This window comes from Propithecus coquereli, unplaced genomic scaffold (genome assembly GCF_000956105.1).
Source record: "Propithecus coquereli isolate 6110/MARCELLA unplaced genomic scaffold, Pcoq_1.0 Scaffold375, whole genome shotgun sequence".
Taxonomy (NCBI): Eukaryota; Metazoa; Chordata; class Mammalia; order Primates; family Indriidae; genus Propithecus; species Propithecus coquereli.
In genome coordinates this window covers 1,804,885-1,827,047 of record NW_012149452.1, presented here as the reverse complement: position 1 = coordinate 1,827,047, position 22,163 = coordinate 1,804,885, and the positions used below count along the sequence as shown (strand labels likewise).

Genomic DNA, 22,163 nt, shown 5'->3' with positions numbered 1-22,163 from the left:
AACATCCTAAACTCATTATCTATATTTACCCTTCTCAATTAGCAGCCACCATGCCCAAAAAACAAAATAAAACAGAAACTCTAACTCCATCTATTCAGTAGCATAACACCAAATTCCAATCTTTCTTGATTGTTTTCACCCCCCCCCCCCTTCCAAACACCAGCAAGCCCTGCCGATCCTGTCTGGCCCCAGCTACTGTTACAGTCTTTGCCACCACAGCTCTAGCCCAAGCCACCACCCCCCGCCCTCAGGCTTTTGAAATGGCCCCCGTTTTCTCCTCCTCTCCTTCTGTTCCCCTATGGTCCATTCTGCATCAAGAAGTTCGAGGATTTTTTTTTAAGGGAAAATCTGATAGTATCACTTTCCTGTTTAAAACCCCGTAAGTTTTTCATTTCTGTGTGTTCTCTGACTATCCCATACACAGAAGTCTTAATAAGCACTGCATGCAGTGGGTTCTGTTGCACAGCACTTTGTTAATATGTTTAGTCCCTCAAACACACAAATCCAGCTGCGGTTAAGATCGTCTGGAAGAAGGAGATGTGGGCAAGGAGAGGTAAGAAATGTGTCTTCTGTGAGTGGACACCGAAGAGGGGAGCCTAAGGGTTTGTGTGGGCAGCTGAAACCAGGGTAGCTCCAGAACACTGAGGTTGACTTTTGGCCACATTGGTGGGCTTGCTCTCGCACACATTTGAGCCAGGCATGCAGTCCAGTATAACCGAGTGGTGAGAGAGCCCAGGACACCTCTTTTAGCCATGTTGAAATCATCAAACCCAGGGAGGGGGAGTTTTGTGTTTCTTTAGCAGCCCCATCGGTCATGTCGTCTGGGAGCTAATGGTCTAAGGAACGAGAATGGGAGCTAAGGGATTAACTGTTCGACTCTTCATTAACTCAAGAAAACACAGCAAGGCACATTTGTCTTCCACACAAAATCATACAAAATTTTCTCTTTATTAAATATACATTATTTACAGTTTAAGTCTTTCTTCTGTACAACAATAACCATAGAAAACAAAGAAATCTAAGGCTAAATTTTATTTTTTCCCCATACAGTGTATTAAGACATGTTACATGGTCTACAAAACTGACTTGGAATGAGGCAACATCACTTGGGATTTTGTTTTAGGAACAAAAACCAGAAGATCAAAAGGAAAAAGTAGACTCCAGAAGGTCCACAAAGGAGATGACCTCTTTTGTGCTTTTTCCATAATAAAGAGTCTGACATATGGATATTCGGAGGAGTCGCTTTGTGTTTTATTATTTACTTATTAAAAGTAATCTCCCTGCTCTTTCTTATTTTCATTCCTCAAAAAAGAGGGCCCAAACATGCCACAGGGAGACTAACTTCCCACCTGAGATGGACACTGTAATGCTCTGTCTTAGGGACTGGCAACCTACAGCCATGAACCAAATGTGATTTTGTAAATAAAGTTTTATTGGAACATGGCCACACGTATTCATTTACACCTATTCATTGTCATGTTTTCTGAGGCTTCCTGTAACAGGCTAGTTGACTAAGGGGAGTGTCAGCTCAAGGCAACACAGGATACCAGAAGGCCTGTCGATTGCCAGATTCAGAAGGAGAAAATTCTTGGTCTTGGTCCTCACAAAATACAAAGTCTCTTTCACAATATAACTATGTTGCTTTAAGCAAGGTTTGATATTTTTTGCAAGAGTATTTAAGGCAGGACAAAGTTACACGTGTTAATACCGCCATTCAAAGGGAAGAGACTGTATCAGTATTTCATGAAAAGTCTTTGAGATAGAGGTTGACTCTAATGGGAAAGTATGACTAGGCAGATGCCCATTAATATTTTCTCTTCATGTCGCACTGAAAGGGGAAGCCTTTCAAAGAGTCCGCAGGGCGATGCAATGCTCCCATTGCAAACCCAGTGCCTTTTCCATGTTTTCTGAGACTACTGCTGGCATCTGAAGCATGAAAAGCTATGACACTACTGTAAATAAGACCAGGCTTAAATCTCTAACACAACTAGCTTCACCTTTTGTCCTGGCCTAGGACTATTTTCCTAATTTTGTCCTGCTATTTTATAAGGGATTTCCCTGTGTCACCAGGGAGGATTGAGGAAAGCAGTTTTCCCAGGAAGTGTTAGATGGTGGGTCCCTGGCACTGTCAGGGTTAGAGAGTATCCTACCTGCTTATCATTAAGGTAGCCCATGCATGCCAGGACCAACAAAGGGGAAAGAAAGACCACCAGACTGATTCCAGGACCTCAGGACTTTTACCTGGAGGGGTTCTGATTCAGGAGAGTGGGCCTAGGGTGCTTTCTAACAGCTTCTTTTCCTTAAAGCTCTATCTGGGTGCTTAACAGGGACAGGTTAGGTAATTGTAGTGATAGCTCTAAAGCACCCTGGGAGAATCTTGATGAAATTTAAAAATTGAAAAACAAAAAACAAAAAACATGTGATTGGAGTAGGACTCGGAAGGGTCTAAAATGTCATGCAAAGATGAATAAAGAATTATTCATGCAAAGCCCATGATATTGCCTCTTTCCCTAATGTGTAAGACAATGATCCAAATGCACTAAAGAGACTCCTGAGACAGGATCCAGGAAAGTGGAAAGAGCCCTGCAACTGATCATGGAGGAAGCAGTGACCTTCCTCACCTTGGATGGCCACCCATTACTGCCCCAGCCCTCCTCCTCCTGCTCAACATGTTCCCAGCAGGTGTAGTCAGAACACCAAAACAAATTTTTGAGTTAATCCTTGTTAGTCTGCTCAACCACTTTGTAGACTATAAACATTACAAAAGACAGACAACTAGCTAACAAAGTACGATATTTCACTAGAAAATGTGCTTTTCTGTTCTTCCTCAGAGTACCTTAGTGCAAAATAAAAGAAAAACAATTTATCACTCAAAAATAGCAAAACAGGTGATTATTAAAACCTTATATAAAGGATTCAAATAATTGTCAACACCAAAGGGTAATTCTTCCTTCCTTACCAAAGAGATATGTATGTAGAATTTTCCACAGAAAAGTTAAATAACAGCCCTATTTTTACAAAGTGTGTGTGTGTCTGTGTGTGCACACGTTCCCCCTTTAGGTGGTTCAACTATTTGGAATTGTGAACGGAGCTGAGAACTAGGTACAACCCAAATCTGCAAACTAGATGCCTCCACAGGTGAAAGTGACGGGGGAGGAGTGTGGGAGGAGAAACCAAGACAGACCCAGGAACAGGGTGTGGAAGAACTCCAGCTACACAATGTGTCTTCTAAAGAAAACATGTTCAAACTGCATGAGAGACACGGAATAGCGCTCAGTTATCCTCCAAGTATTCTTAAAGTTTCTTAAACCTTCTTCCATTAACCACCTTTGCCTTCTGCAGGAACAGCAAAGGCTACATATGCGTTTAGTCTACGCATGACCTAAGGAGAATGGAGGACTAAGTGTGCCCAAGTCTTTAGGTGAAGAAGAATGAGTGGCAGAATGATACAGGTGTTGCAAAGGCCCTTTGGCAGCCTGTCGTTGACCGATTGTAGCTGTGGGGAATTTGAAGGAAGCCTGCGTAGTTGGTGAGCCAACTGTCGAGGCTTTTCCTAAGAAACGACTCAATAGGCCAGAGTCCTATCTCCCTGAATATCTTGGAAAAGACCCTCTGCTGGCACCCTCCTGGTGTAGCTCCTCTTACTGAACTAACTTCCTGCAGAGAGGGGGCAGATTGAAAAAACATTCAGGATTGGAAAAATTCACCCAGTGCACAAAGAAGGTACTAAACCTGGATGGACCACACTTTTTAGTCAGTTGTTGACTCAAGGATAGACTTCATCTAGTTCTCAGACATTTTTCTATGCAGAGTTAAAATGGTTCATCAGGACAAAGGAGGATTTTAGGAAGAGCTGTAATACAACAAAGCCGCCTTCAGAAACATCTGGAAGAACGATGGCATGTACTAGGTCACAAACAGATGGCAGCAAAAAAACGAGAAAAGGGAAAGAGGGAATGGAAGTGGAGATTGTTGTTTCACACTCCAAATAGGATCCCAGCTCTTCATTTAGGTCTGACTGATGGGAGGAAGACTTCTGGAATCCCCCAGCTAGAACTGAAACAAGAATGTAGAAAATTCAATCCGTAAGTATGGCAGAGACAGGGACCATTTATTCTTGTTGTCCTTAAAGAATCAATCTACCTCCTTCTACGGAAATCTATATGCATGGATAGATATTTGCTTGGAGGAGGAGAAACAAAGCAACTTATAGAAGGTGGAAGTAATAAATGAGAAACAAAATTATAAGGCTTTCCCAGAAATGTTATCTGTTTCTTTCAGTCTCCAGTAAATACTTTACAAAAATACTTGTGCAGGACCTTTGCTGTGCATTCTATAGCACTTTATGCACACCCTTATTACAACGATACATATATCTAGCATCTTCTGCTAGACTTTGAGCTGTCCAAGGGCAACAATAGGGTGTAATTTATATTTGTACATCCAGTGCCTAGCACCTTGGAGGAATGGACATTCAGTAAATACCACATGAACAGATAATGAAAGAACAATCCTGTTATTCTGATCCTGCTCTTGTTACCCTGTGGTGGGCATGGGTCTGACAAAAGGTACAAGTCAGATGTACAGTTAGTACATCTGTTATTACTAAAAAGAACAAAAATTGTCATAAAAAACAGCCCTAGGATCCTTAAAATAAATGTTCCATGTGCAGTTGAGAATGAATAGAAGAGGCTAATCTCTTCATGAAAATATATCTAGAGAAATGATAAATGTCTATTTCTCTAGAGAAATTCTCATAGAAACCATGGCAATCTGGCCTATGCACACAATGCATGATGCAGTGGGTGCTAGATATATTTTAGGGTAGGCAAATATATTGTCATTTACATAAATAGATTTGTTTTGTGGAAATAATATCAAAGAAACAGTCCTCTTAGAATATGAAATTGCACAGGCATTTTTGGTTTTACTGTAATGTGACCATTCCATAAAATCTTTTCGTAAACAGCAGTTACCAAAGACTGAGGGTGAAAGTGGAGGAGGTCCTGGTGGTCAAGTTGGCCAGAACATTCACTTGGGAAATCTGAATGTGGTTAAAGAGAGATTAGAATGCTTTAAAAGACTTGTTTGAGATTAAAATTGCTCAAGGATTGACACACTCACACAGTTGAACAGTTGCATAAAACTATATGGATCTTGGTACCACTGAGGAAAGACAGGCAGAATTAGCACTTATTTCTAACTGCAAATTGTGTTTTGCTTTGGAGAGTGGAGCTCACTTGCATTTCATATACATCTAGAGAAAGTTAGAGTGCTCTCTGGGGTTATGAAATAATCCAACCCTGTAAAAATAATTCTGATTTAGCCCTGAGACTCTACTTACAAGAGCGACGTGTAGATTGCACTGTCTTGGCATCCACATTTAGGTCTATGGCACACGTGCACATGTACATGTGGTCTACACGTGTGGGGAGGATGCCAGTGGGTTTTTTGGTGCAGACATGGTAAGGATGGTGCTTCACAAATTCTTCACCCTACAGAACAATCTCTAAGCACATGCAAGTAATGAGAACATCAATACTCTGAGTTAGCCATTGCTGGTCCTCCATTTCTTCTATCAGCACTGTGTCAGCAAAGTACAGCCCTTGCTTCCCAGAGACTTGAACAATGAAGCGTCCCGGCTTTATTAGTCACCCCTTCCTTTTCTGTTCCATTTCATTATTGGAGACGCTTCAGGCTAAACCCACTACACTTCATGGTGACTTTTATTTTAGGGGACAAAGGAATATGTAGGCAAGCGAAAGGCTGATTTATACAGCCTTTTTATGGAAATAGAAAATTCAAAAGTGAAAACCAGAGAAAGGAGAGGAAAGGGCAGGGGGAAATAGTATTTAAAGATCTTTCATCTTATTAAAGGATCATTCATCTTATTAAAGCTAAAAGGGAAAAAAAGGTATCCTTCTTAGAATCACTTTAAAATAAATTTACTAGCAAAAGGATATTATGGAAATGATGAAGTGATTAAGTAAGAATGCACAGAAAATTTTAAGGAGAGATTGTATATTTAGAACAACATCTTAAAATTGAGAAATATGATTGCATACTAATTCCTTATTCCACAAGCTCTGAAACTGAAAGAAAAGCCATAGACTTGAAATGGAATAAAGTAAGTCAGTTCCTCCTCGTGCGCCTCCTCGTGCAGGGGAGCGTTAAATAATCAGAGGCAGAGACACACGAGGAACAAGATGGAACGTCTGCTAACTGGAAAGGCTGAGAACAAAGGTCTGGTAATTGTTTTCCAAATCGAATCTGCCTTGGAAAGAGAATCAGCAAGCATTTTCACGTCTGTGGATCTTTATGTTGTCGTTCCCGGCATCCCTGAGCATGTATATTATTTTCCCCTTATTTTTTTCTCCAAGATGGCCCAGAGGCAAAGACTTAGGCATGTTGCTAAAGCAAAATCACTGAGATTCCTACCACCACCTCATGGATGAGCTCGAGGTGCCTTCTTGAATGACTGTGTCTTCCACGCTTCATCACCAAAGGGGCGAAGGCCCGAAGTTTGGCACCACCTCCTTTGGGAGTGTGAGCCTGTGGAAGGTGTGAGCGTGGGGTCTTCCTATACACAGTGTGTGGCGGATTGGAAAATACGACGGGCTACAGAACCTAAGGGCCACTCTAAAATCAAGCAGTGGGGGCAGCTACGACCATAACGCCACAGAGGTCAGTGCACTCTGATCTCTTAGAAAGCGTCTCCACGCACAGAGTGATTCATTATGTCTCATTGAAACTGTGAAACCCACACACCTCAATTCACTTCTTCACCACGTCTTCATTGAGTGGATGAAAGGGAAGAAATCTGCTTGGTATCTCTCTTCTTTCGTGCAGTTTTTTTTTTCTTTTTTTTCCCTCTTTCATTTTTGTTTCAAAGCTGAGTTAAGATGGTTTAAGCTCTTTCATTGAACCAGGTACTATTTTAGACTTTTATTTGAATTTCTTTATGCCGCAGCTACTTATATATTAATATATATGTATATGTTTTTATTTTTACCTCAGTATAACCCCAGAAATACCCATCTAACATTTCTTACAAAGTTGGAGGAGGCATTTTTGAAGTCATGGAACATCTACTTCCTAGCAGCTTTCTTCTTACTTCCTACTTTCAAGCTACTGTTTCCCTGTTTCCCCTAGGTTCATGCTATTGTCTATGTCTCAAAGTGGTGTCCCCAGGAGAGCATGGGAAGAGAGGAGCAGTCATTTTGTCAGTGCTACCAGCCATCCTGCACTTGAAAATACTCAGAGGATAAGAGTCATAGTGAGCAAGGTGGTGAGCTTGGGCGAGAGGCTGCCTATGGTAGGGAAATTAAACGAACACAAAACAGACCTCTCTTTTTCCTTTTAAAAGCTGCTGAGGCAAACCAGGATTCTAGGTTCTCCTCCCTCTGTCCTGGGCTCCCTGGTACGAATGGGCTTGAGACGGAGAGGATGTCAGGAATGACTGTCCTATGCCTAGGTCACAGAGCTGGGGTTCACAGTAAGCCCGCAACACTGAAGGCTGCAAAATCGAACAGTGCATTTTAGAAACTAGAAATACAGAACTGAACATGCGGGAATGCACACGTGTCTCTTCCTTGTCTGAACAGTAATGCCAGTCTCTTGAGTGGTCACTTTCACCATGACAGGTTTGTCAGAGAAGAAGGCAGTGGCCACAGCTGCCCGGTCTCCTGGGCTGGGTCAAGGGCATCGATGCCGTGGTGGATGCAGGTATGTTCCAGAAAAGAAATGGCAAACACGTAAGAGGAAGAGAATGAACAAAACTTAAAGACAGAAGAGAGAAGAGAAGGAGGGAAAAAATTAACAATAAGAAAAAAAGAGTGTTAGGGACCCTGCAGTTTTTCAGATGAAATATTCCCGTTTACACTCGCTCACTGTGTTTTGCAAGTCAATATCGTTTCTGAAGGAACTGTCCAAATTCTCTGGGTACTCCTTCTCCTTCATCTGGTTTGCACGCTGCGACTGCTTGTGCTGGTAGAGGAGCCGGGTCATGATGCCGACGACACAGAAGATGATGAAAATCACCACTGCTATTACCCCTGGGGAGGCGGAGGAAGGAAAAGGAGAAGCAAACCGTCTCAGATCACTTGCTCAAGAAGCAGAGTCAGACTACACAAAGGCGGCACGTAAAAAAACAAAACAAAACAACACACAAACAGAACTCTGCCACATGCCCAGAAATAGAGACCTGCCGAAATGCCCTCGGTCCTTAATTACTGTGAAAACCTCCTTCTTCCAGACTCTCTGGGGAGAATGCCAGTCTCAATCAGAGAAGGTTTTGTTTAGTGCACTAAGAATGCCATCTCGTAAACATGCAGTTGGATTAGCACAGGAGTTTTTAATAAATTTTTCAAGATCTGCTCTAAAGAATGTGTCAGAATCATTTGTAATTAGCACATTTCTTTTTCACCCTGCAACTAAATATTTTAGAATTATTTCTGCATCTTAAGAAAAACCAGTACTTAAATATTTCACATCCCAATACATCCTCTCCTGATGTAAATTTGCTTTATGTTGTATGTTTTTTTGCTAAAAAAAATCATTAATAATGAAACGATTACCAGAAATTTAGGGCACCCTTACGCTTCTCGGTACTCTGCTAGACAAAGCCTCCTCGGTGGTGAGGCACCGCTGCCCTCCAGAAACCCAGTGGACTAAAACGCCTGGTCCCACAAGATTTCCCCTTATTCGACTGTATGCTATGTGACTGGATCTATCTGGCACATTGTCTTCACTGACCCTAAGGTCTCACCCCTACCTTCGCCAGGAAGGTTCTGGGGCCATGAAAGGCAATATCTGCAAAAAGACGGTGAAAATGTGGAAGTGAGAGCGTGTGTCTCTACACGAATGCAGGTTTCTCAGCACTAAAATATTTGAAAATATTTATAATAATCAAAGATTATTTTATTTCTAATGTTCTACTGTTTGTTTTTCTTTCTAAGGATAGTAAATATTGAGAAAAAATGTCTATTTTAGAATGCCAGTTTTGGACACCCTGTATTATGATTTGCATAAGCATGGATATTTGAGAGTTACATATATTCATTGTGTGTCTCCCTCCAATTTTTTCAGCTAGGGTCATAGTTAAGATTTCTTACTTTTTTTTCACTATTCCTAAATCATTTTGTGGAATTTTCTCCAACTACTTTAGAGCAAGGCAGAGTGAAACCACCTCAGCTAGCACAGCGGCGGATAAACGGAGGAGTGGCTGCAGCAGGGAGAGGGGACACGGGAAGCTGGTTTCTGCCCCTTCGATGCACGGGACGGTCAGAGATGGGGGCTCTACAAGCCTCCAGGGATCTTCCTGCGGGATTGGAATGACTTTCCGAGAGACTCACAGAGCGTATAAATGTCTGCGCAAGAGTCAGCAGTCTCAAGAGTAAGTCTTTTTTCCACTTGTCAAATGGGAAATTATAGAAAGAAAACAGGGACAAAATCATTTCCTACTTTTCTCGAAGCCAAACAAAAATCAATTTGGCCTTTCTTCTCTAAGGCAGAAATTCAGGTCAAATGTTTCCAGAACTTCCTTCAGGAAAGGCTGCGGTGTTCCTTTCTTACAGTCTTACTGCGATGGCGCATCTCTGTGCTCCCATAGCCATGTGTGCCTCCTCCCCAGAACAGGCGCCACTGGCTGTATTGCTGCCTGTTTACCCGGCCCCTCCCCGGCCCGGCCGTTTCCATGTCCCCCCACTTAGCACAGGGCCCGCCTTGTCGCTGGGTTCATGAAATAGAAGTGAAATGAATGGATACTGCCGACTTTTAAAAGGAGAACTCCATCTGGCATGGCTCAGCTCATCTCGGCTGCCAGAAGGCAGGGACCGGGGCACCTGCTAGGGTTATGGTTCTCGGGTGGAAATGAATTTCGTCTCTCACAGGCATCTTACATTAAGCAAGGCTTGGGAGTCATTCTGGGTGGCAAGACCCAGATGGAAAAATCAAGCTACAGCCGGCAGCAGCCAAGCTGAGGCAGAAGAGAGAGCGGGGAGGCCGGCAGGCGCTGGGAGAACAGCAAAGCAGGGGGTCGGGTGGGGAGGGGAGCGCACAGCTGAGCAGACAGGGTTTGCATCTGTGACCGTATGTACCGCGGGATTTGAAGCTGCAGTCCTGTGGGCTTCACCCTGCTCATAAGATCTAACCCAGATCGCTTGGTGGAGAAAACCCGACAGGATGGCGGCTTCCCCATCTGTCTGCCCCATTGTGGCTCCTTTCCCATGTGTAGTTTTATTGGTCTGCTTTGTCTGTGCTTTAGAAAAAGTGACAACTGGATGAGATGAACAGGGTGCTGGCTGCTGTCTGTGAGTAATGCTCCAGCTGTTGACTTAGCACTCAGCTGCCTGATGAACCAGAGGTGGGATGAACCTACGGAGCTGCTGGTGCCAGGGGAGAGGCTGCCTTGATCATTCGGCACATGTGACTATTCATGAGCGGCTCTCAGTCTGGCAGATAATGTGGGGTGGTGGGTGCTGGAGGGCCATAACTAAGGAGGGCTTCATAACTTTCTCCAAAGTGTAAGATCATTTATGTCTTTTTGTTTTCAGCAACAGTGAATGGTTTACCTCCAATGACCGCCGAATCACTTCGAACTGCATTGGTGAGTGGTTCCCGTTCGTCCGTCTTCCCAAAGGGATCTGAAAGGAGTAAAACATGAGGCTTCATTCCTCACTCAAGGCACTGGCAGGAGGTCTACACAGTGGAGATGAGATGACACACCTGTGGATTACACCGGGTGCTCTCAAATATTTGTGAGTTGGAGAGTTGCAAGAAACCCAAATAAACACACCCAAGCAAAGAACATTTGAAGTACCCTGCTCGCATCCCACAGCTCATGACCCTGGTAGTTTAGTTTGCAAGTAAGTTGCAGGAAAAGGGATTGAACCCAATGATGACGTATCCTGCCCATGTGCCCTCAGCCTTCCCCTGACGTCTCCAGTTGCTTCTCTGGGCAGTTCCCATGCGTGACAAGGGTCTGTGACCCCCAGCACACACGCCTCTCTGCTTGACAGTTTTCTTCAGCTGCAAGAGGATTCGAGGTTATTGCCAGGGAAGAACAAAAGCACTGGAGAATTAAAGCCTCAGGAGCAAACGCACCGATGAGAGAGGCATTGTACAATATGTGCACTGCCGTATACGGTACGAGAAAAAGTGTCCAGTTTAAAGGCACGCAGAGCCCCAGGGCAGGCTGCTGGCAAAGCACCGAGGTGGGCGATGCACAGGCCGCAGCAGAATTCAACCCCCTCTTTGCTCACAATTAACAAATTATTTGGCAATTGATAGTGTACTGCTTTGTGTCATCATTAGGGTTGCCATGTGTCATTTAAATGTTCTCATCTGTAAACTGGGAAAAATAATAGTCTCTACTTTATAAGGTTTTGAAGAGTTACACAACATATTAGTAATATGAATGTTTTAGAACAGTGCCTGACGCAACATAAGTGCTCGCTAAATCTTGCTTTTTCTTATAATTTGGCTTATTATTAATTACATACACATACACACGTGTGAGTGTGTGAATCCCAGTCTCACTAGTCGCACATCAATCTTCTGATGGAAAAGGCCGGACCTTACACTTCATGTCCCGTAGCACTTGCCACACTGCTGTGTAGGTACACGTGAGAGATGTTCGGTAGGTATTTCCTGTGTGATTGAATGAATGGAGGGTGGTGCGTTATGCTGTTTGTGGTGTATGCAGAGTGTCTTTACCTAAAATCATGTATCTGGAGCTAGAAAAAATTAGCACGAGAGAGAGTCTGATGAGGTCAAACAGGAAGAGCACTGTGGGGAAAGAGGGGCTGGTTTGGGGCAGGTGTTCTGGACGGTGGCATTGATAGGGCAGGGCTATGGAAAGGACTTGGATGTGGAACTTGCTAATACTATTAGTCATCTTTGTATGCTTAGATAGCATACATGCACGCGCACACATGAACACACAAACACAGAGAGATACACATGTTACCGATGGATGACAAAGGGGTGATGGTGATGATGGTACATGTGAGAGACAGACGGAGGGTGGGCAGGCAAAGTGGAGGTGGAAAGTGAGAGGTCAGAAGCGGGGGGAGAGGAAGGAGAGAGGGGAAGGGGTAAGGTAGTGGGCAGGCAGAAGGCCGGAAAGAAGGAAGGGAAGCAGGCAGGAAGGGAGGGAGGGAACAAAACTATTTAGTGGTTAGATATTCTATATCCTACTGTCCTCCAAAGATTGTTATTCTTGTGTAGCCCTGTGCTCACCCACCTTCCTGGAATGCCTCCTGCTTCTTTACAAATAGAGTCACGCGTCACTTAATGATGGGAATATGTTCTGGAAATGCGCTCTTAGGGGACCTATACGGCATGTACTGCATCGAATGCTGCAGGCCGTTGTAGCACAGTGGCAAGTATTCGTGTATCTAAACACAGAAAAGGTATAGTACAATGTGTGTAAAAGATAACAGTGCACTTACTGTGAGTAGGGCCGGCAGGGCTGGCAGGGCTCTGGGTGACCAAGCGGTGAGGGATTGCGGGGGCCTCGCGTGTTGCCATGCTCTGCTGCGGACTTTATACACACTGTGCACTCAGGCTGCCCTAGGTCTAGTTACACAAGTCTTTCTTCAATAATAAATTAACCTCAGCTTACTGTCACTTTTTTACTGTATAAATGTTTAATTTTTTTTTAAACAGTTTGACTTTTTTGCAGTAACACTTAGCTTAAAACACAAACACATTGTACAGCTGTATAAAAAATATTTTCTTTCTTCATAGCCTTATTGTATAAGCTTTTTTTCTGTTTTTAAAATATTTTATTATTTTTTACTTCAAATTTTTTTGTCGTTGTTGTTAAAAACTAAGACACAAACACACACATTAACTGAGGCCTACACAGCGTCAGAATCATCAATATCACTGTCCTCCGCCTCCACGTCTTGTCCCACTGGAAGGTCTGCAGGGGCAATAGCAGGCATGGAGCTGCCGTCCCCTGTGAGAACAATGCCTCCTTCTGGAACCTCCTGAAGGACCCGCCTGAGGCTGCTCTTGAGGCTTGTTTACGCGGCATCGCCATGACTCGTGAGTAATGTGCTGGGCTAAGAAGTTAGGGTGGTACAACTTCATTAGGTCATAGGAAGTTTTCAGCTTCCTTATAATCTTACAGGACCACTGTCTTACACAAGGTCCTCCATTGACCAAAACGTCTTTACGTGTAGCATGACTGCATTCAAATCCTAACCATCCAGCTGGGTTTAGATCACAGCCTTCTTTCTTGCTCCAACTTACATCTGTTTCTCCCTTAGTTCATGTTTATAAACCAACGTACCTTTGATTTTAGCCCAGATTTCTCCATTCCTAGAATATTTTGCTGATGATGTGTTAAAACACATCACACTCAGTTTATTAATTCTAACTCTCTAGTATTTATTGAAACCCACCCTGCCTCACCCATTCCTTCCCGTGGAAACCACAATAAAGTCTCTGAGCCGCACTCTCCCTCATTCCTTCTGCCTCCTGCCCCACCTCGCTATTTCCCCGTGTGGTTTTGGGGAACTGTAAGCAATAAACTTTCCTTTCAGAGGTAGTCATCTCCATGTCTATCACCTTATACCTGATTACAACAAACCCCAGACACATTTCAAGATTTCCAAAATATGGTGACTAAGAAAAGACAGAAAAGTTACTTCAGGGAGTGGTAAAGCAAGAGAAGATACATGGATGCGGTGCTGGAAATTTAATAAGAAATTTAAAAATTTTCCTATTTTTAAAAAAGGCTGATTTAATTTTTTTTGGTTACATATCCAGAGGTAAGATTCTGGTTTTAATTTTTTTGAGAAACCTGCATACCGTTTTCCATATGGCTGCGCCCGTTTACCTGCCCACCAAGAGCATGCAGGAGTTCCCTTTTCTGCACATCCTCTCCAACACTTCTTACCTCTTGTCTTTTTGACAATAGCCATCCTGAAGGGTATAAGGTAATGTTGTGGTTTTGATTTTCATTTCTCTGATGATTAGTGATGATACGCATCTTTTCACATACCTGTTGGCCATCTGTATGTCTTTTTTTGAAAAATGTCTATTCAGGTTCTTTGCCTATTGTTTAATTGTTTTTTTTTTCTTTTTTTAGTATTGAGTTGTATGAATTCTTTATATGTTTTGGATGTTAATCCCTCATCAGACACATGATTTGAAAATATTTTCCATTCTGTAGGTTGTCATTTCATTTTGTTGATTGTTTCTTTTGCTGTGCAGAAACTTCTTTAGTCTGATATAGTTCCATCTTTTTTTCTTTTACTGCCTGTACTTTTGGTGCCACATTCAAAAAAGATTATTGTCAAGACCAGTGCCAAGGAGCTTTTTCCCTATGTTTCCTTCCAGGATTTTACAGTTTCAGGTCTCACATTTAAGGTAAATCTATTTCAAGTTAATTTATATGGTGTAAGACAAAGATTCAATTTGATTCTTTTGCAGGTGGATATCCAGTTTTCCTACCATGATCTACTGAATAAGCAATGTTTTCCCCATTATGTATTATTGAAACCCTTGCCAAAAATTCGTTGAACATATATGCTGGGTATATTTCTGAGCTCTCTATTCAGTTCCATTGGTCTACGTGTCTGTTTGTATGCCAATATCATGCTCTTCTGATTACTACAGCTTTGCAATATATTTTGAAATCAGGGAGTGTGATGCCTATAGCCATTTGCACTCATGTGTTCATTGTAGCATTATTCACAGTAGCCAAGATACGGAAATAAACTAAGTGTCTGTCCATGGATGAATAGATAAATATATTGTAACATGTGTATATATATATATATATATATATATATATATGCTGAATATATCTAGCATTTATGCATATACTGAATAATATACCATTGTTTTATAGATATATATCACAATATCTTTATTCATATATAAAAACAATGGAATATTGTTCAGCATTGTATAATATAAGGAGATCATGCCACTTGTGACAAAATGAATAAACCTTATTTCATTGCATCAAATGAAATAAGCCAGACGCAGAAAGACAAATACTGTATGATCTCACTTATATGTGGAATCAAAAAAAGTCAAACTCATAGAAGCAGAGAGTAGAACAGTGGTTTCCAGGGGCTGCAGGGTGGGGGAAATGGGGAGATGTTGGGTAAAGGTACAAACGTAGAAGATGATTACATTTTGGTGATCTAACGCATAGCGTGATGACTACAGTTAATCATACTACATCGTTTACCTGAAATTTGCTAAGAGAGGAAATCTCAAGTGCCCTCACCAGAAACATACCCACAAATGGTACCTGTGTGTGATAATGGATGTGTTGATTAATTTAATTGTGGTAATAATTTCCCAATTTCATGTATTTACCAAATCATCACATTGTATACCTTGAATATATATAATTTTTATTTTTCAATTATTCTTCAATAAAGATGGAAAAAACAAGCCTGATTTTAATCACATAAAACATACCAGCAACCAGCTCCCTGCCTCCTTGTTCCCTAAACACTTCCATCCTTGTAGCAGTAGCCACTTAAACAGTGGCGACCATGTACTCACACACGCCCACACACTATGCACTATTATATATGTATGTAACATATAATATATGCAACTATGCATTTAATTCTAAGTACTCACCATATTAACAGTAGAATTGTATTAAATATATTTAAAAACACCCATAAGAAATCAGTCACAGTTTTTAGTCACCTGTAATTACACGAGGTAAGGAATTGCGTCATAATAGCCAGACCTTTAACATGGAAGCTTCTCGAAGACACTGAAAGGAGAGCTAGTGAGGTGAGCTCCACCGGGCATTCTCTGGAATGTACCTGATGAAGAATGCACAGTGGTCACGGCATTCACATCTGAGTCCACCATGGAGCCGCAGCTGGATTCCGTCAAGGTCCCGTGGACAGTCACAGGCGCGGCGGTGGCGTGGCGCAGCGCTGCCTTCAGCGGTGCTACGTGGTTGTACTGCACTGAAGACATGCATCCAGCGAAGCCCAGGCTGTTTGCCTTCGCAACCTCAGAATCCAGCCTGTGATTCTCTGCAATGTAAAAGACAATCGCAAGTCTTCTTTTTTCCCCAAACTATGCTGTATTCCTCTTTGAGTAATGTCTAAAATTACAGAAATTATCTCGTTATTTTTTCACTAAGGGGAACCCTTCCCCATCTCCACCTCCTCTCCCCAACTCCACCCCCACTACAAGCATCAGTATATCAACCACACTTCACAGAAAACTGCTAGGGCCAGCTCTGGTTTGAAATAAAAATATTCCAAACTTCTAAATTTTCATTCATGTATTTTATGAACTGTAACAAAGACAATAAATCTGTTCTGTACTCTAGATGTTTTATAGAATTTGTATCATTATCGCTGTCACCATTTATCTGTGGAAGGTGGTGATTAGTGCAAGCATACTACAAAGCACATTATAGCATTTTACTCAAAAATTTACCAGCAAAAAAAAATGAAGAGTTAGACAGAGAAATTAGAAGTCAAAATTGTCCTCCCAGAGATTTACCATGTTCATTGTTTTAGGTCAGCTGTATAGACTGACCTTCTATTCACTATTTCTCCGTGCTTGGTCCTCCCATGGAACTGACTGGTGAGCATGGGTATTTTATGACAGAATTAAACTTCCCAAAGTATCTTTGAATCTTTATAGAAGATGAAAATGAAATCATTTGAGATTCATAGCAAGATCAAATGCCTCATTTCCTTCAAGATTTGTGGTGAGATTACTTAGAATCCTATTTCTTTCTCTTAAAAGGGGTCATTGGAACAAATCACTGTGATGCAATTCCATAAAACTGCAATGCATAATGAGCCATTTTTTAAGGTGTAATAGTTTTAACATACCTAGATGGCTCCAATGGTTATTTTATTGTGATAATTTGTTTATTTTCTGGAAGGGAGTAGGGACTTTCCCATCTACCAGTACAAATTCTATACTTAGACAATTCATAAATTGTCAAAGAATGTCTCTATTGATCTGTAAGCATGCATTATGTTGGCAGCATTAAGAAGAAGATGTGAGGATGTGGAAGGAAATGAGAAATTAACCTTCCTTAATAAGGCCTTTGCTATTAATACTTCTGGCCTCATTTTACTGTCCCCAATAAACTCAACCAATTTTTTTTCCTTCAAGAGCTAAGTTTATTTTGACATGTTTTTATACTCCAAGTCATTTAATGCCAATACCCTTCTGGCTTTGGGTAATTATTATGAAGAAAAACTTAACCAATTTATTATCCCTCTCTTCTTAACATAATAAAGAAGGAAACCAGGCCAGGCACCATGGCTCACTTCTCTAATCCTAGCACTCTGGGAGGCCGAGGTGGGAGGATAGTTTGAGGCCAGGAGTTCAAGACCAGCCTAAGCAAGAGCAAGACCCTGTCTCTACTAAAAATAGAAAAAAATAGCTGGACATGGTGGTACACACTGGAAGTCCCAGCTACTTGGGAGGCTGAAGTAGGAGGAAGGCCTGAGCCCAGGAGTTTGAGGCTAGAGCAAGCTAGGCTGACACCACTGCACTCTAGTCTAGGAGACAGAGCTAGACTCTGTCAAGAAAGAAAGCAAGAAAGAAAACAAGAAAGAAAGAAACCATGTATATTAATGTCATGTGACTGCTGTGAGAAATTACCACAAACCAAACAGCTTAAATTAAGCAGCTTAAAACCCAAATGTATTATCTTGAAGTTCTGTAGATTAAAAGTCTGACACAGCTCTAATGCAGCTAAAAGCCTAGGTGTCAACAAGGCGGAACTTCTAGAGGCTCTGGGATACGCATTTCTCTGCCTTTTCTAGCTCCTCAAAGCCACCCACATTCTATGGCTCACAGCCCCCTTCTCCATCTTCAAGGCAAGCACTCTTTCATTTTTCTTTTCCCTAGTCACTTCGACCTAGAACTCTCTCCTTCTGCCTCCTTCTTTCACGTTGAAGAACCCTTGTGATTACATTGGCTTCATCCTGATAAGCCACGGTAATCCCCCCATTGTAAATGCAGCTGATGGCAACATTAATTCCATTTGCAACCTGAGTCTTCTCTGACACACAACCTAACAAATCTATGAGTCTGGGGATTAGGATGTGGACATCTTTGTGGGTCTACAAGTCCATATCTGAGATTCTGTGAGAACTTTTCAGGTAACGACAATGAAAATCCAATGAAGAGGTGAAATGTCACTCTTCCTCAAGTACAAGAGAGCACTGAGGTATGCAAGGAAACTTTGGTCTTCCAAATACTCAAATAAATATCCTACAGTGATTGATGGTACATATTTGTTACTTACTCATGAAAAGATCACGTACGTTTATTTGTTATTATGAGCTTTAAAAGAGTGTGTCCTATGTGAGGCTTCTCACATGTTCTGCAATAGCCTTCCAGATCGAAAAGCTTTGATGGACTGGATGCAATTTGCATGACTTCCATGTGCCCAGCTACAATTCCAAATACACATTAGCTACTGATTGGAAGTCAGCAAAGGGCAGAGCTAGAGATCAGAAGTATTTAGAGGAAAAAGCAGAAGACAAGAAAAGGAACTCATAAATTGTCATAAAGTTTTTACATCATAGGATTTCAAAATCGCAGAAAGTGACATGGCATTGTAGCTTTGCTTGAAGTGTCTAAGTCAAAATTGACAGATCTCATTCCCAGAACTCAGTTAGAAAGGAGCCTACATTGGTGTCAAGGTCCTTGGAGGACATTGCTATAGTGACTGTCACGAATACAAGCTCCAGGTACAAGAGTAGGCACATAGACAAATCAGGGGAATGCCAGAAAATGACATTCTCATCTCAAAGGAATAAATGTTTTAAATAAAGCCTTATCTCTAGAGTATTGTGTTTATTCTAGAAGTATAATTAGGATGGAGATCTTGTGGTATTTCTGGAAAGCAATAAAGAGAGCAAAAAATGTTCTATGAGAAAACACTCTCAGTATGAGGCCTGAGGTAACAATGTCTTAGATTTTTACATAGTGGAGGGGCAAAAAAAACAAAAACAAAAACAAAGGTAGAATGATTCCAAATGACTTTTGCTTCTTATAATAGTGTTAACTAGCATGTGGGAGGGAATAATTATTTGCTAAGAGGAATTTTTTTAAACAGGTACAAAAAACTCAACATTCACCACTCATCAAGTAGTTACTATACAACACTGTAATAATTATTGTTAAAATATTATTTCTATTGCCCTCCAAAGTTTTCCCAGGTGTATGTTATCATCCTTCAAAATTTACATATGAAGCAACTGATACTCGGAGAAGTAAGGGAGGTTTTGGAGGTCCCGTGGCAGAGTTGAGATTTAAACCTGTCGTTATGACTTTAAATGCCAACACTTTATCTAAGCAATGCTGCCTCCATAAAATCTCCAAAATATCTTCTATATAGAGTAAAATAACTTTACATACATTATCTAAAAAGAAATAGGCTGTAAAAACTAAGGAAAGCACAAGTTATTTTGGTTGAATGCCTCACAAAATTCACTGAACTCTCTATTAAAGACAAAATGTATTTCCTAATCCATTTTGTTCAATTTTTAAGTCACAATTGCATTAGATTCCTATGGAGTTGGGCAGGAGACAATTTTTGTGTTGAGCTGGAGAATGAACATCGAAAACAAACTTCACACTGAATGTGGCTATTCAAAGGGCGATAGGATGGGAATGCAAGCCAAGGACCCACCACTGAAAAGTACCACGTTTTTCAGGATTTTCTGCCACCATATAAAAATCTCATCCAAACGACAATTACAAGGTTTCTTCACAACCTATGCCACCACCTTTCTTACAAAAGAAAACCTGTGTCATGTCCAAACATCTTATTTAAAATTAATTTAGTTTCTCCCTCTCCATACACTTTAAATATCATCAAAATACACTTCCCGATTTTCTCTTGAATCTGTTAATAGCCCCCTGCCCTCAAACAGTGATGTAGAAGCAGCATGGGCTGCTGAAAGGTGCCTGCTGGAAGTTGGATGAGCCTGAATTGATGACTCCTGTCCTTGCACTTCTGTTTTCCCATTTCCGAGGTTCAGTTTTATCCATTGTAAAATAGTGGTAATAGCACCTGCCACACGAATGGTGGTGGAAATTCATATAATAATATAAGCATAGTTCATAGTTCAGTGGCCATAAATTCATTTTTGATATTGTTTATTTGTTTATGTTTTGTATACATTTATGTTGTACAGCATGATGTTTTGATACATGTATACATTGTGGCATGGCTAAGTCAAGCTATTTAACATGTGTATGACCTCACATACTTACCCTAGTTTTTGTGTGTGATGAGAACACTTAAAAATCTACTCAGCAATTTTCATGTATTCAATATATTGTTATTAACTGTGGTCACCATAATGTACAATAAATCTCTTGAATTTATTCCTTCTAACCAAAATTTTGTCCTCTGATTAACAAGACACAATATATGCATTGCATTAGTAGTCGTAAGTAGTAGTAGTAGTTATAGTAATAGTTTCGTCTACTCCTCCTACTGTTCATCAGTTCCAAACTCCTCTGCCTGGATGCAATGCCCCTCAACATGCCCAAGTGATATTGCATTTGGAACTAAGATGTAAAGGCTGATGTGCTCGCCGTGAAATCTGTTTATTAAATTTCCACTTTCTACTGACTCACAATTGAATAACTACAGTACTCAAACTTTGAATGACTAAGTTGATAAATTTATTATGGACTAACTTTTCCAGGCACTTAAAACTTGACTTTCTACATTAATTTGCAAATGCCCGTATTTCTTCAAAGAAAAGCTATGCTCCTCTGTTAAACCCAATGAATCTGAGATGCACAGGAAAGTTTTACAGAACCAGTTTGCCCCAGAATGTATAATACTCCACACAGTCACAACTGTTTGACAGGAAGATAGTGATAGAATGAATCCAGGCTAATTTTATGCAGGCAGATTTTTGCGAGGCTTTTAATATTACAAAAAGAAGAAAAGATCAGCAATTTGCTAAAAATAGGCATTGCCCTAGGCTGTAACATAACATTGGCTGTATGTCAAAAGTCACTTATGACATTTGAATCTTGCAGTGTCACAATCCAAGCCAGGCAGACTAATACAACCGGGGTGTATAAGAGTAAAACGTTGTACCAAGATAAAATATAAATTAAGGGAACTGATGTTAATGGAAGGTATGAGCAATATACACAAGTACAGAGTTTTTCCCTCTGGAATCCATCATTCTGTCAGGTAAGGGTCAAACAATTCTGACAACTGAGCTATTAGGAAGTGTTCTAAGTCCAACAACTGTGTCCCTCAGATTAATACTTTAATTCTGAAAGAGGAACATCAAACTGCATTAAACACACACATACATGCACACACACAGACACAGATACACAAACTTGGCATTTGCTTAATGTTTTTATGCTTTTCTTGGTATACTCCTTTGTGTGTCCTATGTGAATATTCCATCCTTCTGAAATGAGAAAGGGTGAGATAATTATACCCAACTCCCAGTTAGGAAAGACAAGACACATGAAGTCCAATAATTGTCTAAAGCGAATTACCCAGTTCACGGCCAGTTGGGGCCTGGAACCTAGGTCTCTTGGCCCCTACTCTCCCCTTTTTTCTATTAGGCCATGCTCAGCACCTTTCTGTACGTATAGATCATTGACAAGCTGAAAAGAAACCTTACCTCCTTAGCCTGACTTGCCGCCACTCACTGACGCCCATTCTCCCCCTCCCCCTCCAGCCCTGCCTGCGCCCCATCTGGCTCTGTGCTCTCCCCTAAATAGGAGCACATTGTTCTCTCTATCTGAAATGCTTTGCCATCTCTTTATGACCTGGATAACTTCTACTCCTCCTCTGCAAAACATACATCTATTTATTGGCCACCTATGACACCCGCAGCTCTCTGTGTGACAGCGGACTCACAGTGGCTAGCAAACAGATATTCCCCCTGTGAGCTCTCCGTCATTTTGGAGGATTAATTTAACAGGCCAGCGATGATTTCAGGCAGTAAATCTTACAGTAGATGGAGATCACTGTGGCTGTGGGAGTGTAGAAAGGACCCCTGACACAACCTAGGGCAGCAGGGATCAAACTGAGAATGCAAAAGAACTTCCAGGAAAATGTATTAAAACCCCATATTTGTGGATCTTTACTCATTGAGTAGGTCTGGTTGGGGTGTGTGCATGCAAAAATTTGC

At 41.3% G+C, this 22,163-nt stretch overlaps 1 protein-coding gene across 1 annotated transcript in view; it reads right to left on the bottom strand.

Annotated features, from left to right (window-relative positions):
- Window positions 1-7,857: 7,857 nt before the first annotated feature.
- The window catches only part of CNTNAP5 (contactin associated protein-like 5), an 819,231-nt gene continuing 804,925 nt past the window's right edge, over window positions 7,858-22,163 (bottom strand). Inside the window, exons 22-24 of the mRNA XM_012651908.1 lie at window positions 15,813-16,031; window positions 10,572-10,643; window positions 7,858-8,054 (exon numbers count right to left, since the gene is read on the bottom strand). Coding sequence (XP_012507362.1) covers window positions 7,858-8,054; window positions 10,572-10,643; window positions 15,813-16,031 — 488 coding nt within the window. The remainder of the gene's footprint in view (window positions 8,055-10,571; window positions 10,644-15,812; window positions 16,032-22,163) is intronic.